General features: G+C 33.2%; 1 protein-coding gene across 1 annotated transcript; it reads left to right on the forward strand.

The window, feature by feature from the left end:
* The first annotated feature begins 15574 nt into the window (after positions 1–15574).
* Positions 15575–17350, forward strand: LOC123657624. The gene is made up of 2 exons (XM_045593146.1): positions 15575–16010; positions 16350–17350. The coding sequence occupies exons 1-2, from the start codon at positions 15575–15577 to the stop codon at positions 17348–17350; spliced, it is 1437 nt and encodes a 478-aa protein (XP_045449102.1).
* The last annotated feature ends 1219 nt before the right edge of the window (positions 17351–18569 follow it).

The following is an 18569-nucleotide window of genomic DNA, read 5'->3' on the forward strand; positions in this document are numbered from 1 at the left end:
TAAACATTTCTACTTGAAGCGATAAACGAACTGAGGTAGCGTTGGCACGTGTCAGGGGAAATTGTGTGAGTACTACGTCTTGCATTGCCATTTCCTGTGCTGGATTGGCAGTCATGTTGACGATTCGATTAGACGTTCCAACTTCATGCTATGCTTAAGTCTGAATCATCGAATTTTGAATCAAAATAGATAGTTAGGGTAAATGTACGATAAATAAATGAAAAATTTATTAATGACGATAATCGAACGTATAATTATAATACGTTCAAACTGTGATATACATACATACGTGTGTATTTCCTTTATATGTGTACATAAGCCATTTTATCCAGGCTGCTGGACTAAATGGACCTCAAACTTCATGCGATTTCAGCAAAGCGATTATCAGATTAAAATATCAAGAACAAAATTCAACATACGATTTAGTCAAAACGTTGCGCTCTCACGTTCAATTTATTGACATTCTGTTGTAGTATATTATAAAATGCTACATTAATTCATGAAAATTCTTTAAATAAAAATAACCAGACTTCAGATATGTAGCACAGACGAAAATTGGTAATATTTAATCAAGAGTTAGAGAGAGTTAGTGATTTTGGCATCTTAGTTTTTCGTTTCTGTGGAAAAAAAAAATCGAAGAGATAATACGTGTAATTAATGAGAAATTTAGTTTTATAAATTTCGAATGGGCTTAGATTAAAAGAGTTACTAAAACACATATCTTTTTTATTGTTTTCGTGATATTCGATCATCAGTAAATTCATTATTATGTTCAGTAAATTCTAAATAGCCGTCGTTTACAACGATATAGATATCTTTCAGAGGCCAATATCTTTATCTGGGAACTGGCATTGTGGTACATCAAATTAGGATAACACACACAATGCGGCTTATCCAGTAAAATACACGGGGAAAGATTAATACTGGTCATATCACTGGTTCATATCAATTTCGTTTTTTCCTCTGACTTCCATTATGACACTGTCATCTGAAAGTGTTAGTGTAAGATATTTCTAACCATCCATCATTTATATGAAAGGTTTCCATTTAGAACTAATTTATTGGAAATCAATTATGTACATATTTATTTTATGCATTAACGCTTCAGCCTGTAATGTCCCACAGCTGGGCATAGGCCTCTTACCCCATATAGAAGACGGATCAGAGCTTAATTCATTATGCATAAAATTTTCTGGTTTTATTTTAATTAGGTGTATATATATTTTGATTAACAACAGAAAGTTGTATAATATGTTTCCTTCTTTAATAACATTAAAAAAGTACATCTTCAAAGACAAGTTACGATACGAAAATCATCAACAAGTATCCTACTATTGCATTACATTGTTCCCCAGCGACTCCGCTAATTGAGCTGATTTATCTACTAAGACAAATCGCTTGGTTCAGTCGTTCTATATAGTACTTATAATCCACTTAATAAACTTGTTATATTTGCCTTTTACTGCTTTTGATGCAATATTCAAGCATATGATATACCTTTTAATTATGCTCGACATTTCGGTGGAGTTACAGGCATTTTGATACCATACTAAATCTTCTTAGTTTTAAAGTGTACAACGTCAGACTAAATCGATAAATTTAAATCCATGCTATTTCACAAAGATTTTACTTAACCCACGGGTTAAGGAAAACAAGGTTAAGAAAATCTTTGCATAATTTTCCTTAAACAATTCAGCTGCGATTAGGGAATTTATTTGTTAAGTTGTTACGTTCGCTTCTGATATATATATTCTTCAGTTGAAGTAATTTTTACTGCTTAGTACCTTTTTTTTTCGTTAGTAATCAGAAATTGTGTTAGATATCACGCTTTAGCCTGTAATATCCCACTACTGGGGCATAGCTCTCTTTCCCCATGTAGGAGAAGGATCAGAGCTTAATCCACCACGCTGCTCCAATGCGGGTTGACGGTTGTGTTAGACATGTATGTAAATAACTTATTTTAAATAATGTTTAATCATTACTTAACAACGCTGTGGTTATCGAGAAACTCAGAAAGAACTGTACTGGACGTAAACGTCCCTTTCTGTCACACTGAACTAGGTTAGGCGAAGTCGATTCGTAGCCTCGCAGTACATAAGTCATTATCTTTCTGCATGATTTATCAAGCACGCGTCGTTATAGATTCACCGTTTATGAATGATAGTCGACGTTTCACCACAATCCGGATTTAATATCAAATGCAATGCCCGATTATCTGCTTAAACTATGGCCATTACGGTTGCCTTGTTGCGCTACCGAAATTCAAATTCAATTTTAAACTCTATTATTGATGATTTTACATAAACATTATTCTTCATCGTATTTTGTACGATTGAAGTAAGTCTTTTAGGGGTCAGCATGAATTCATAAGTGTTTTAATTGTGTTATGATATATAATAAGTATGTGTGTTACGCGCTTTTCGTCGTGTGTGTTTTTTTTTTTTTGTTTTGTTATTATAGCCAGACTATTAAAAGTGCGGGATATTGGTGTAATAATTTGTGCTATATTAGTGCTATTGGAAGATAGTTTAGCAACGGAATGAGTAAATACATAAAAAATATTAAATCCTTGAGATTCTTGCTTGTTGTAAAAACATATGGCTGTGGCTAATATTTGTATATGACATAAAATATATTTTTAAAAAAATTTTTTATGTCACAAGGTCGGCAAACAAGCGTACGGCTCACCTGATGGTAAGCGATTACTGTAGCTTATAGACACCTGCAACACCAGAAGCATCGCAAGCGCGTATATCATAATCTTGGCGTTTCTGCTGCACGTTTTCGGACCACCGACTCAGTTACATATCTGCGATCCAGAAATATATCTGATGTTTTCAGGTTTGCTAAACAAAACCATCTAATATATAAAATTCTCGTGTCGCGGAGTTTGTTGCAAATTTTGTGTGCATATCGGGTAGGTCTGACAATCGGCCAGCATCTATTTTTCATACCCCTAGTTTATAAGGGGGGGGGGATTTGGGGGATTAATAACATATATGGCAAAACAACGCTTGCTGGGTCAGCTAGTTTTTTTTATTCAATTCCCGTCCATGTAAAATTTATATTATAAATGCGCTCCACTTCGTACATCTTGTTTTGTAGCCGAAAGCCCAAATAAAGAAATAAAAAATGAATTCGTTTTTCGTCATTAATTTGATAAAAGCATAATTTAAAAAATGTAACAAAAACAAATATTCGTATCATATTCTGACTTCACAAAAAAGGTTTATATTATAATATAAGTCCCACGGTCGAGTAAAAAACTTTCGTAGCTCCTCCTTAAGTGCTTTTTTCTAAACGTAAGTAGTAGTATTTAGTTATTTTATATCACGTCCTTAGAGTCATATTTCTTACTCCAAAAGAAATTAATTTTTGTAATAACGTTTTAATTTTTACCTTTGGAACATAAATTTCGAATTTCATTCTTATTAATTATATATATTGTAAAAGAGCTTCAGTTGTCAGATATCATACCTCTATCATAGTTAATAAGTTAGTGTATAATTTCTTTACTATCAATACATAAATTAAATATATATATATACAAGAAAATAAAAAGTATTAAAGAAACATTTGACGGTATTGTAAATAAACATTTTCAATAAATTTTTAGTACCTACAGGAATTTCCAATTGTGGAAATGGTTATTTTCCTGATGGATTTCTATTGACTAGAATGAAAATTGTATGCGATGGAGTCCGCGATGAATCTAGAAATTCAAATCCGTAAATCGATTTAATAGTTGAAGAGTAAATGGACGAACGATTTTTTTTTATATGATTGTAAAAAAATTGACAACAATGTTTCATGTATTAATAAAGATTGGTAAGTATTGAGTTTTAATAGCTGTTAATGAAATGTTATATAAAACCAGTTTTAGGTAATAATTAATTGGTTTTATTTTATTAGACAAATTATTCTCCAGTACAGTACGTGCCATATCGTAGGAAACATGGGTTTATTAATAGTTTTCTCTTCCTGCCATTTTTTACGTAAATGCAAGTGACTTCAGTGTTAAAGAAAAGAACGTTTTTCGGTGTACATTAAAAAGTTAGGAAAACGGTAAGAACATAAAAGGTAAGAAAAATTAGAATAAAAGTACATATAATTTACCTCACATATATACCTATATAGTATATATTACTGTACTCACATACATCTCATCATCATTATTACAGCCTATACAGTCCACTGCTGGACATAGGCCTCCACAAGTTCGCGCCAAAAATGCGTGAACTCGTGTGTGTTGCTCATAGTCACCACGCTGGGCAGGCGGGTTGGTGACCGCAGGGCTGGCTTTGTCGCACCGAAGACGCTGCTGCCCGTCTTCAGCCTGTGTATTTCAAAGCCAGCAGTCGGATGGCTATCCCGCCACCGGTCGGCTTTTTAAGTTCCAAGGTGGTAGCGGAACCGTTTTATCCCTCAGTCGCCTCTTACGACACCCACGGGAAGAGAGGGGGTGGCCATATTATTTAGTACCGTAGCCACACATACATCTACTACACATAAAACACATAAGAAAATATCTATCTGAAACAATAAATTTAAAGATTAGATGATATAAAATCATCAGTCCTAATCTCCTATAACAAGATAAGTAAAATCTCTACAAAACCAAATAATCAGTTCAGTAATAAAATACCTCCGATCATATTTATTACTTTATTACTAACTACCGACGTTTACTGTTACAAATTCCGTCTTAAATGTAAAGAAAACACTTTCGACTTTCATTTTTTCCACGGTCCAGTAGTGTTTGTTGCTTTTGATTGCAATATAATTACTTTTCCGTTTAATTCGTTTCAGCTCACAGTGTCGTTTGATTTGAGTGTTCTCGTTTTAAAACTCTCAACAGTTAATAACGTTTGTTTTAAATCGTCTCGTGAAATGAAACTTATATTAGTTAGTAGTAGTAATTACTTTGTGAAATTTGAATGTAAAAAGTCGCGTTTTCCGTTAGATTAAAAGTAATTAAGCCAAAGTATACAAAGAAGGGTCCTAAAAAGAAATTTGTTTCAAAATCGAGAGAGTCGTTAGGGGATTTGATTAGAGGACATTTCTGACGAAATGTTTGAATTTTTATTAACCCTGCGCTTAGGGAAACCACACTGATTAGAAATTTTAATAAATTTATATTATATTAATACGTGAAGCAAAAACTTTGTACCCCTTTTTACGAAAATTGCGCGGACATACTTCTCAGTATGAAATTTCGCACACTTATAATTTACTAGTCACCCGTCCCAGCTTCGCACGGTTACAAACTATCAGTGTTCCTCTACTAAATTGTGCATGCATTATACACATAAAGCTTCCCCTAGAATCACTCTATTTACTTAAGAAAACCCCATCAAAATCCGTTGCGTAGTTTTAAAGATCTAAGTTGTCTGTAGAGAGCGGGAAGCGACAATGTAATGATATAGAGAAGTGCAGAATTCTATTTTTTTTAAATAAGGCATAAAAATACATCAAAAATCAATAAAAAAAACATTACACACATTACCATATGACACACACACACACACACACGAGCGCGCGCGCCCGCACGCATATCAACTCTTTTGTTTAATGTTCAAACTTATTATTTGAATTAATTATGGTCGACCACTGGGACACCACTGCTTTAATTTTTGCTAGAGTCTCAAGAATTGAAACTGAATAAAGAATGTCAAAATAGTTATCATGATTGTCATATTGCGGATTGCGGAGAGCTGGGATATTATTTGCCAAGTTGGGATATCTTATGTCCAAAATGGAACTTTCAAAGTCCTGAAAAAGGCTAAAAGTAGTAAAATTTTTGTCTAATTCTAAAATTTTAAAATAACCTTACAACACGCACTTTTTAGTTTAAGTACTAAACGGTTTGCCCAAATGACTATCTAATGAACCTTGTAAAGACATGCCCGATGGCCAAATTTAAATTACTTGCCAATAAAAACCAGTCGCGTAAATAATAAATTATGTAAGTTAAACGTCCGTGTTTGGTTCAAAGCTATTTATAGGTGCGTCAAATATCAACTGAATCGGTCGGTCGACTGTGACAAATCGACATGCAGACGTAAGAGTAGAGTATTAGAGTTTGGTTTTTTGTTTTTAGGCGCTTGAAAGCCTAAAAAGGAACATTGTTCAGTATACTTACAACGTGCCGGCGCTCTCTGACTCAAAAGCCGAACTTTTTAAACGTAGTTATTACTAGAAGTCTTTGGAAATTTTAATATCTAGAAATAAAATCAAATTGTTTTTTTTTTTACCAAAATATATTTTATTAAAAATTAATGTACTTACGTTTCCTTAATAAGTTTTTTCCATAATCTTTGAAAAACATACCAAAGAGAATAGATATTGGTTAAGTTATAAAATTCCAAAGATAGCTAAATAAGATAGTAGTAGATGTAGTTGGTAAAAACCATTTGAATATACAGACGAGATCACGGGTGTCGGTTAGTTTTTGTTGTGTGATTCTACACACAAATCGATTCAAAACAATCTGTCGAAAGGCCTTAGGAGAGAAAGAGAAAAGTCGTTGTTCGGGGTTGTGTCTGACCTTCTTGACTTTTGTCCTGCGTGAGAGCATTGTCCGTCCCGAAAGGCTAATAAAACTTGACACTTTCGTCAGTAAATATTTTATTTATATATTTTTCTTTTATGAATGCAATGAACTTTTAAGAGTATAAAATGATTTCATTACCCTTATACGATCATAAACAATTTTATAACACAAAAAGTGATTTTAAAAATAAGTAAATAATTAGCAAATAAGTTCGTAAGGAAAAAGACCTTGCCTGTCTTTTGATTTCTTTCACAGAGCGAAAAAAAAGTATTCGAAATTTCGATGTCCAAATGAGAGAAATTCCTTAAAAAAATGTGTTGTATTGACTCAATCAGAGTTACGAAAGGAATTCTCGTTCTACTCGCAACTTTGTAGCGACGTAGCATTGTCGACGTCTCTCGTAGTACTTCCGTAGCGGGTCGTGACTCGTGGCATATAAAACACAATGTATGGCTTGTATGGCATGTACAATGAGCAACACATCGACGCACGCAACCTTGTTACATAATAGCCCTGAACGGTTAAAAAATATAGTAGTAGTATAGAATTGTTTTTTTGCTTGTTCTAGGCATAAATTAAACCGCTATGTATGAGTTTTGCGTTTCAATTTTAACAGCTGTACCAGATATTACTAGCGAATAAATTGACGTATTGCATTTTGTACACGCACCCGGCGTATTGGTTATGACGTATTAAACGTTTATATTGCAATTACCAAATCGCTCGGATTCTTTTTAATCTACAATGTACGTCTTATATTTTGGAGATATTTTCTAAATATATTATTTTAATTGCCATACAGTATTAAATAACATATTTTTAAATTACACAAAAACGTATTCTTCAAATTCTTAACCCAACATTCTTGACCGGTTTCCTCAACAAAACCAAGATAAAATATAACGCCATAAAAATAACTTGCTTCCATTTGTGTCACCGCGACAAGCACTCTTAGGATGCGACTGTATCCTGTAAAAGAGGGTTATTTGAAACAACTTTTTCTCCACTTCTACTTTTTGATACAGTATACGAGATCTCGTACTGCATCGGATTTATTTTTCTTCACGTTGTAGCGGAATGGACTAGAATCTGAATCACGGTCTTACTAAGTAATCATATTTACTCAGAAACATCATCACATAAGAATTATCTTTTTTTTTCACAACGCTAACTACTCTCTTAGTATAATAAATTACTTATCCTTATTTACAGAGCATATAAACTTTACTGATATCTGTAGAACATCTTAAATAATATTATATTTCCACAAATAAAAATAAACAACAGCCTATTTAAGTCACAATTTAAACATGTGACTAGCCCGTTGGGGTATTGGACACCGGAGGTTTATAGGTTCGATTCCCACCCCGAGTCTGAGTGTAATATAAATATTTATTTATATATTAGCTGTGTGGCTACAGTTGTAAAGAATATAGCCACCCCCTCTCTTCCCGTGGGTGTCGTAAGAGGTGACTAAGGGATAACACAGTTCCGCTACCACCTTGGAACTTAAAAAGCCGACCGATGGCGAAATAACCATCCAATAGCTGGCTTGGAAATACACAGGCCGAAGACGGGCAGCAGCGTCTTTGGTGTGACAAAGCCAGCTCTGCGGTCACCAACCCGCTTGCCCAGCGTGGTGATTATGGGCAAAACACATGAGTTCACAACATTTTTACCGTGAACATGTAGAGGCATATGTCCACCAGTGGACTGTGATAGGCCGAAATGATGAATGATATTATAATTGTATTATTTATAGGTGTGTTTATCGAGAAAAAAATGTAGCTATACCAGTCGGCTGTTACCTATAACAAAAGCATTAAGTTGCTTACTTTAGGAACAGACGACCGTAGGTATGTGTATTGTGTAGATATTTATGTATTTTATAATTTAACACTGCATGCAATAAAATAAATTGCATAAAATAAACACAATAAAATTTATTGCTTGAATGTGTGGTTTCGAATAAATCACAATCTTAATTATACATATAATAAAAATGTAACGGGTCGCTGCCTGTACATTTAAGATAAATGATAAAAAATATTAATGGAATCTTTATCAACGCAAACAGCACCCGAAACAATGATTGTCAGTTTGTCTGTGCGTTTGTGCACGCTAATCTCAGAAACCGCTTATCCGATTTAGATGTGATTTTTACTAATATATTGTGGCAAGTCTAGCTTAACATTTAGTGTTTGTTTAATGTCAATCGGTTCATAAATAAAAAAGTTATACCATTTTAAAGAATCACGTTGAACATGTAATGTCACTTTTCCACGTGGACGAAGTCGCGAGCACGGCTAGTCTGAAGAAAAAAAAAATGATTAGGGAAATGTACAGTCCGATGTTTAATTGTGTTAATTGTGGCTGTTCAAGAATCAACTTACAAGTTCTAACTAGGAGTTTTTCAGCAAATGATTGAATTGAACTTGCAAATCCATATATTGTTTAGATGCTTCTATTGTGTGTTTCAATGACAATCAATCTAATGTGGCATGTAATTCAATGAGGTCAGAATTTACTTTCAATTGCCGTAGCGAAATTAGGGGCCAGGTGTACAAGCCGTATTTATTGCTCATATATTTCTATGTCTACCGACTCATTGCTCCGTTCTGTTTCAATGAAACGTGCACTTGTAAAGGACAATTATTTGTCGAGGCCTACGTTTGTACCTATAAATGAATATGTTTGAATTTATAAAGAACTTTAATATAAAAGAGATAAGAGAAATTACCTCTATAGACAAATGTTTGTTTAATTAATGAGAGCAGATTATTTTCTGAAATAGTCAGTAACTAGGTGACCTATCTAATACTTAACCTATTAATTTTCACAAGAGTTCGTAACTTGACCGTCTTACTGGAGAATGATGCAGTGATTCTTTTAACGAACTTTAGAATTGTAATTAATCTGAGTAATGGCTTAGCTAAGCAGCTTTAGCAAAAGTAAAAGCAGTAAATACCATAAGCATGATATGTAGGGATATGTAAATGTGTTTTTTCATATGTGTATAATAATTGCTTATATGTATGAAGGATAAGTTCCAAATCTTCTCTTGAAATAGAAGATTTTTTTAACAATGAGACACGTGCAGCGTATTCCTTTTAATTAGAGTTCAAGTAATTGCAGCCATATAGTATAATGTTTTTTTTTACAAACATAACGATCTGAAGTTCAATGCCAGCCTTATATACTACTAAATTATAAAGTCTACTGTCAGCGTTACAACATATATAAATACGGGTGTGACATTCGCAATAGACGCACAATTCAGCAGTCCCGTAATTAAGAGGGTCCCCAGTAAACGCTCCGACTGGGATCAAAATTACAAAGGTGCTTTGGTGAGAAACGCGCATCCTTGATGAGACCGCAAAGGTCGCACATATGCTGATTACAAATGAGGCACTGTGTTAAGCTTTGTTCATGATATCTCATATCTTTACTAACCATATAGCAGAAGAGATTGTATTTTTTAGTTGAACGCGTAAGTCTCGGAGTTTAATATCTCCTTTAATACATTACAAAGAGGCTCTAAATTTGAAAAAAAATATAGGTACCCTAATAAAATTCATAGGAACGACTTAAACATGGATTTTTTAAAGTAATTATGTTAAATCATTAAAATCTATACTTTTGGTGGACTTATTATATCATAAATCACCAAATATGTGCAAACAAACATAGGGTAATTATATTTCAGTGACTGATTACCTGATAAACAACGTTTCACCCAAAATCTATACAAATAAATAAAATTAGAGTGTCTGTTTGTAAATGTAAAAATTCTACGCGGACGAAATCGCTGGCACAGCTAGTATAACATAAAAATAATAACTCGTGTCTAAACATTTTAAACGATAAAATAGGAAGTTTAGCGCATGCATTAATTATATGTAGAGTTAAACTAATATGCTCCAAAGAAACGAATAGTTATCAAGTCTAATTTTTCCAGCGAAATTAGTTACCCGAGTGTAATTCGCAACTAATTTATTCAACATTCATTTTCAGGTGGAATTAGAGCTAAATCTCGTAAAACTCTAACATACTCGTAGATACGTCCTTACTTTGTACGGAATGAGGTATGTAACGCGACAACCTCATTTAAGTTGACTCGATGAATATTTCACAGCTCACGCGTCACTAAATTTTGTTAAAACTCCGATCAAGTTTAATTGCGATGTGCTAGGTTAGATGTTTCAACTTCATTATACGTTAAATTAAAATAGTTGCTATCGAACTCTCAATTAAAAGAGGTCACTGTCCTCTTTATTCAATCTTCTGAATATATTACGTTATCGTTTCCTACGCTTATTACCATGTTGAATTAATACCGCTTGAAATAGTTTTGATATTATCTATCACCGGTCACCTCTGATAACTTTCCTTAACAAAAAACTTTTTGTACTTATGATGACTGTACAGTAGTTAGTAGTGTAGTTTTTAATTATTATGTCTGCATTGGAAAGTATGTTAATTGAGGAAAGTGATTGAAACAACTCACGGCGGTGGAACAATAGTCAAAATCATTTTTCTTAAATTCTTTAATGTGCAATATTTATACAAAGAAAATGTTATCGAGCACATTTGTTGTAATATAAGATATACGAGTAATATAGGAAATAAATCATGCGAATGACTATTACTTAAAATAGGTCATTAAAAGTTAAGGGATTTGGTTGCTTTACTTTCTTCCAATTTTTCTGAGGGTTTTATTGTTCAAGAAAGATAAATATGATAATTTGAAATATATACTTGGATCATTTTTACTTGCGTTTACCATTATATTGTGTATTATGGTTTTGCACATACGATACATAGACAATGCGACCTGTAAATGTGTATTCAGCTATAATATTTTCAAAAATTGTTTGTCGATCTGAAAATATTCTGCTAATGAAAAAATAGTTTCGATTACTTTCTTGCATAATTAGCCATAACATAATTATGTAACATGCAAAAACGATTGTTGCCACTCCATAAAGTCATATAATCTAGGGTTATTTATTTGGCATCTTTTTTCTTGCAATTTCGTCATCTCCATAACTTTAGACCGGTAAATCTCAGTACTTTTATAACGAACCTGAAAATTTCGTTGCTCCTGTTGCCCATTCGCCGGGTAGTATCGAATTTCTAAACTGATCGCATTCTTTGAACGCGCCCGAAATTTTTGTTTGGTTGCGTCAGACTTGATGCAAACGAGTTTGTGAATAGGAATGTGCTTTCAATATTCCAGTCCTAGGTTTACATGAATTTTAATATTATTTAAGTTTGAGCTTATTGAATTACTATAAGAAACTAATTGGGTGTGTGTCTACATTTTTGTCTTTTTATTTTGATTATGATTTTTTTTTATAAATATTTTTTTTAGATAATTTAAAATAAAAATAAATTTAATGAAAGTAAGATATTAATATAGTAAAGAAAAAGTAAGATAGTAAGATATTATCTAATTAAATAAAGCAATGATCTGTCTAATTTGTAATTAGCAGAGAACATTAAAACAGTTTATATTTATTTTTAAAATTAACGATAACACAAAGAAGAAGAAAAAAAAAACGTATACATGTGTCTTTACCTACATATGTATATCCTTTAAATTGGGAAATTTTGGTCTGATATTTATGTTTTTGTTTTAATATATTTAGGTTTAGAAGTCCTATACCATTTTGTCTCCTGGGACACAGACAAACTCCTCGGAGGGGATTGGGAATGGAGTTGGCAACGCGCTTGCGGTATTTCTGTTGTTGCACGCAGGTCTATAAGCTAACTACTTACCATCAGTTGAGCCGCATGCTTATTTGCTGACTTAGTTGTATAAAAAAAAAATATGTTCACAAAAACTATTAACGTAAACGTTTGAAATTTTGTCGAAGAAATAAATACATCAGTGTAATTCAATCGCTTTCAGGCAAATCTTATTATTATTCTGGAAAATTAATTGCTTTTATTAGAGTTATGATAGCGCATGCTATTTCGCCAGTGTTACTTAGAATGAAGAAGATACAAAGGAAAGGTCGGTTAGTAAGCAAATGCTTAAGGAACTGCCTATGCCAGTAAAAACATTTGGACTCACCACATCAACTCCGTCCTAGTTGTTTAATTATTTAAACTTGAGTTCACGCTGCTTTACAAAATACACAAACTCAATAACAGGTGGCGCTTAAATTAATAATTATTTCAAATCAATCACTGACAAATTTAATAAACGTGAAATTTTGTGAGAATTAATCTCGTCTCAAGTTGCACAGAAGCCTTGAATTATGATTATAATGATTTATGTCTATCAAACAACACCCAAATCAGTTTAAACAGAAAGCCATGAAAACGTAATAAGCAGACAGTTTTGTTTTGTGTATAAACATTTTTTTTTTTGACATTTCTGCACAAAATTGCCTTAATTTCTCTGAATTTATTTAAAACCACAATTAACTTCGTAATATACAGTGAAGGAAAAACTGAATGTTTACTTGTACTGGCTTTATCCCTCTAATAGTAGGTATTCGAGTGCTTGAATAAATAATTCGGCGTGTTAAGCTTAATGGTTTGGCCACTACGTGTCCCGAATACAATTTTGAGTCAGAGTTGGATTAAATGGGGAGTATTCTTTTGGTTCTATCGAGGTGTTTGATTTACGTGACTCCGGGTCGGAGGGGTTGTTCGTGTATTATGTTTTACAATTGGAGACTTGTTTGTGCTTTTATTCGTTTTCGATAAAAGAATTTCATGAGAAATATAAAACTCACTGCAACTGTACTGTTAGATGCTATTTGTTTTCTATGTCTGCATTTTTTGTGAACAATTTTTTATCCTTTGAGTTTCGTTTTCCAATTTCAATTTTGTTCCAACAGATTTTGACTGTTTATTCAAATCAAAATGCAAAACAAAACTAAAATAAAATTGGCTTAACGGTAAATACCAATAGAGAGCGTAACCACTGATTTTTACTTGAAACATTAAAACAACAAAGATTTTCACTCAACGAGCGTTTAAAATAACATAAACTTAAGAGCTAAAGTGCTAAGAAACAAATGCTAGTGAAAAGACTTTTCGGGTGCTTTTTAGTCCGCACCTGTACAAATACAAGAGTGAGTTCTATGCATTTTTAAATAAATTGTAACGAACCAAGGTCATTGTTCTTAAAGAGCGCACTAGCGATTGTGGAATAATACCCGTAACTTGGTCAGCTCAATTTCGAGGAGTTTCATCAGCAAATAAAGTTCGAAACGAATTCATTGCTAATGAACTAATTTATCGCTGCAGTGACAATGAGTGGAAAAGGGCTCTGAGCTGAAGTGAGAGGATGTATTCATGTTTTCAGGTTAACTGATGATCAGTGGAGGTGACGCCTGCTAAAAGAAACTCTATATAGAAGTTCTAATAAAAAAGCAGGGTGATAAAAATGTTATTAGGTGATTATGTTTGAGAAAATGTTACCTTTATAGACAGGTTGTAAAGTATAAACAAATATATATACGGTCGAATTGAGTAACCTCTTTCTTTTTTTTAAGGTCGGTTAAAAAATGAAACGTACGTACTGTGTGGCTACGGTACTAAAGAATTTAGCCACCCCCTCTCTTCCCGTGGGTGTCGTAAGAGGCGACTAAGGGATAACACAGTTCCACTACCACATTGGAACTTAAAAAGCCGACCGGTGGCGGGATAACCATCCAACTGCTAGCTTTGAAATACACAGGCCGAATGCGGGCAGCAGCGTCTTCGGTGCGACAAAGCCAGCACTGCGGTCACCAACCCGCCTGCCCAGCGTGGTGACTATGGGCAAAACACATGAGTTCACGCTATTTTTGGCGTAAACTTATGGAGGCCTATGTCCAGCAGTGGACTGTGATAGGCTGTAATGATGAATGATGATGATGAAAAAATGAAATCTCAGTGATTATGTGACAATTTCCCTCTGCACTTTTTCTTTTCGTAAACTTATCGTTTAAATGTAAATTTCAATGTAAAAATATACAATACTTTCTCGCAACATTACCCTCTTATAGTAATTCAAAATAATTTTTCAAAAGTAAGCTTGTTTTTTATATCACATTTATTCCAACAAACTAAAATTATGTAAATAAGTTTACATGCATTTTATGATAGAAAATGTAAGTTTTGATGGACTTTTCAACTTAAAAGATTTTTGACTTACAAAGTTACGTCCACTCGGCGTCGTTCAACGTCTTTAAGCAGACTGTCGTAAATTTTGTTAAAGGCCCCGAGCAGAGACTATTAGTGCAGTGAAACTTTGATATAATGTAGCGCATTCGTAAAATAATTTTTAAAATATTTTTTTACTCTCGATTATTTATGGATCATTTAATTATTAACTAATTTTGTGCATGTTGTGATGTTTTGGAGTGTTCTATTTAAATCCTTTTTAATAACTTAATGTTGGATTTACAGGGGAATTATTTAATAAGTTTTTTTTTTTCACACGGGTTCTTTTACTAAAACATTCTGTGTATTAACAACACCCACTTTTAGCCCCTAATATTTGATTGAAAACATTAGATTACTTACTTATGTATGCTTTCAATTCCACCTAACATACTTCGAACATTTTATGAGAAACGAAATGTTGTCGTTTAAATTACAGTTTGAATAAGACGGGAGACCATAAAATATTAGTACCAACGACGAAACCGTTGCCCGCAGCGCATTATATGCGGTCTACCTATATGTTTTAAAATATAAATTTGAGTCCTTTTAAACCCAGTGTTCACAAGTAACTTTTTTATATTTTGTTATTATAACTCGGACGCGATAACTTGAGACTCCGCTGGAATGCGACCCCCGTCCCGAGTCCCCGCGCCGCGTCCCGCACTCGCCTTGCACGCTCAGTACCGATAGCATCTTTGTTACGGATACGCGATTCGACTCTCGTTCGATATTTTTAAAAATTGTTTGTTGTTTTGTTTGAACTTTTGTTAGTTGTTTTGTTATTGTTGTTTGTTATCGTTGTTTGTTATTGTTGTTTGTTATTTCGTTGTTTATTTGTTAATTTTGTAAAAGATGGGAGGAAAGACTTTACATAGTCAAACACGGACACTTGCTTTAAAAGTTTTAAAATTTTTCGAAAGTGAAAAATCTAATAAAACGTTTCTCATTCCTGTGGATCAAGCTTTAAAGAGGGCTTGTGCAGCAACAGGCATATCTAAGGCAACACTTTTAAGAATCAAAAACGAGGCGAAAAATGTTCCGCCAATTCCTCAAGAACAAAGTGATGATGCCACAGCAGTGTCGGAACCATCTACTTCTGAAGCGAAAACAGATTCAAAACTGTCAACCCCAGGAAAAAAAAGGAAACAGTATTCAAACAAAATTGAACTTGACAGTTTCGATTTGTGTGCGCTAAGAAACTTAGTCGACAGTTTCTACGCAGTACGGAAAGAAATTCCGACAGTGAAAAAGATATTAACGGCTGCAAAAGCCGATCTAAATTTTCCAGGTACGTACCTATATTTTATTCAAATTAAATTGCAACATATATTTTAACTAACATGTATAAAATAGTAAGATTATTTATTGTAATGTATTAATTACATAGAATAAACGCAGAGAACCCCTGTACAGTAATTAATCGATTGAATATTATATTATATAACGCAATAATATTATTGAATATTACGCAAATCTTATATTTTTATTTACTTACTATAAGCATTAGTATAATAGATCATCATTACGAAAATACCTAAAAACAAACTTAATTAGCTAAGTAACCATTCATAGTATATTATTTCAATTTACAGTATTTACATTTACTATTATTAATTTTATTTTACAGGTGAAAAGACCACGCTACGTCGATATCTCGTAAACTACTTGGGGTACAGGTTTAAAAAATGTAAGAACGCACGACATGTGTTAATACAAAAGCCAGAGATTGCCGCCTGGAGAGCCCGTTACCTGCGAAAAAAACGAGAAAACAATGAGCTTGGGGCGAACAAAAAACCCATAATTTATTTAGACGAGACGTGGATACATTCCCATTATACTGTGCGCAAATGTTGGCAGAATGAAAATGACGCAAGCGTTAAAAAAAATGATAACCCAGGACTGCGGTGGATATTGGTGCACGCGGGCGGTGAAAACGGATTTATCCCCGGTGCTGAATTGTTATACAAATGCAAAAGTAATACCGGGGACTACCATCACGAAATGGATAGCAAAAATTTTAATAAGTGGTTGACAGAAAAACTAATCCCAAATTTGCCTCACAATAGTCTCGTTGTTATAGACAATGCTCCCTACCACTCAACGCAATGTGAAAAACCACCCGTGAGTTCGTCCCTGAAAGGTGATATGCAGAGTTGGCTCCGAAAAAACAACATAAAATTTGATGAGAAAATGACAAAACCGGAACTGTACCATAAAATACTCCTAAATAAACCACCAAAAAAATATATAGTGGACGAGCTGATGAGAGAGCATGGGCACGAGGTATTACAGCTGCCACCCTACCATTGCGATTTAAACCCAATCGAATATATATGGAATTTAATAAAACAGAGGGTGGCAGCCAAAAATATAAACCAATACGAAAAAGAAATAGAGGGCTTGACAAGTGACGCAATAAACTCAATAACGGCTTCCGATTGGAAAAAAGAAATTAAACATATCGAAAAATTAGAAAGTGAATATTGGGAGAAAGATAGACTTGGCGAGATCCGACAGAGGGAACTAATTATATCCCTCGGAGGGGAAGAAACCAGCTCAGAGAGCGAAAGTGATGACGATACAACGGAGGGAATACAACCTATTATTTATAGTGATAATGATGAATAAATATTAAAAATTAAATTTAAAAGGCGTTTTATTTAATTGTTCATTGTCTTTGTTTTTATGAGGTACCTTTTTCGACTTTTTTTAAATTTTACAAAAATACAATGTCATTACCTATTGTTACCCAAAGTAAACAAAACCGCTACTTAGTTTGAATTACATTTAATTATTTTATTAATTTGAAAAGGCAACAGTATATATCAATTATTATTATCGTTCCTAAAACACAAAACAAAAAATTCAAATGAAAACTACGACGCATTGTTTTGCACACCGTACATTGAATGCGACGTCATCGGCCCAGGTCTCAAGTTATCGCGTCCGAGTTATACGTATCTCTCATAGGTACTACATTAAGGTATGAATGTATTCAATGATTTATGTTAAGAAATGCTTTCAAAACATTTCGTATTTCAGTAAAGTCGAAACTTAACAATAAGATGTTGTAAGACTGTTATTTGCTTTAGGTTTGTTCAAATTTCCATTTAATACCAAGAGGATCATATTTGGTGAGGCGAGGCGGTATATTTTCACGACTCAATTTTAACCACGATATTTAATGGGAAGGTCTCTTTTGGTGTAAATTGTTAAGTAATTATGATCTCTTGGTGACTGAATGTCTTCAGCGGTTAAAATACGTCTGTTTACGTGTTTTGTTTGGGTTCATTTTTATTACTAACCGAGTTCAAAAAAGGAGGAGGTTCATAATTCGACTGTATTTTTTGTGCTTAATACCTCGTAACTTGTTATTTAGTGTTACGATTTGGATTTTTCTTTTTTAATCGGTGCTTGTCTGTCCATTTCAATTTTTTTGAGATCTGACTAGTATTTTTTGAGTCTTTTCATAATAATGCGTACCAGTCGATGTAGATTGAAGCCCGTTCTTATTCATTTGTGAGTACACAATACATATATTTGTGTGCTGAAAAAAACATTTGTTTTAAAATTTATTTAAATTCTTTGTAAAATTTTCGTAATTCGTTTTTCATATCTTGAATAAATTGTATAAATGCAGATTAAAAATAAAATAAAATAAATAATGGTGAAAAGACTTTCTTATTCGAAAGGCTGGCATATTTTATTTCAAAAACATTTTTTTAATAGTTGGTCATAATTTTATCTTTTTATCTTTCCAACTACGATATAAATGTATACATTATGTATGAACTTAATAAGTTATTCGATGAATAACTTAATCTTTAAATTTGAATATCCGAAACGA

Source organism: Melitaea cinxia, chromosome 11, assembly GCF_905220565.1.
Source record: "Melitaea cinxia chromosome 11, ilMelCinx1.1, whole genome shotgun sequence".
NCBI classification, from domain to species: Eukaryota; Metazoa; Arthropoda; class Insecta; order Lepidoptera; family Nymphalidae; genus Melitaea; species Melitaea cinxia.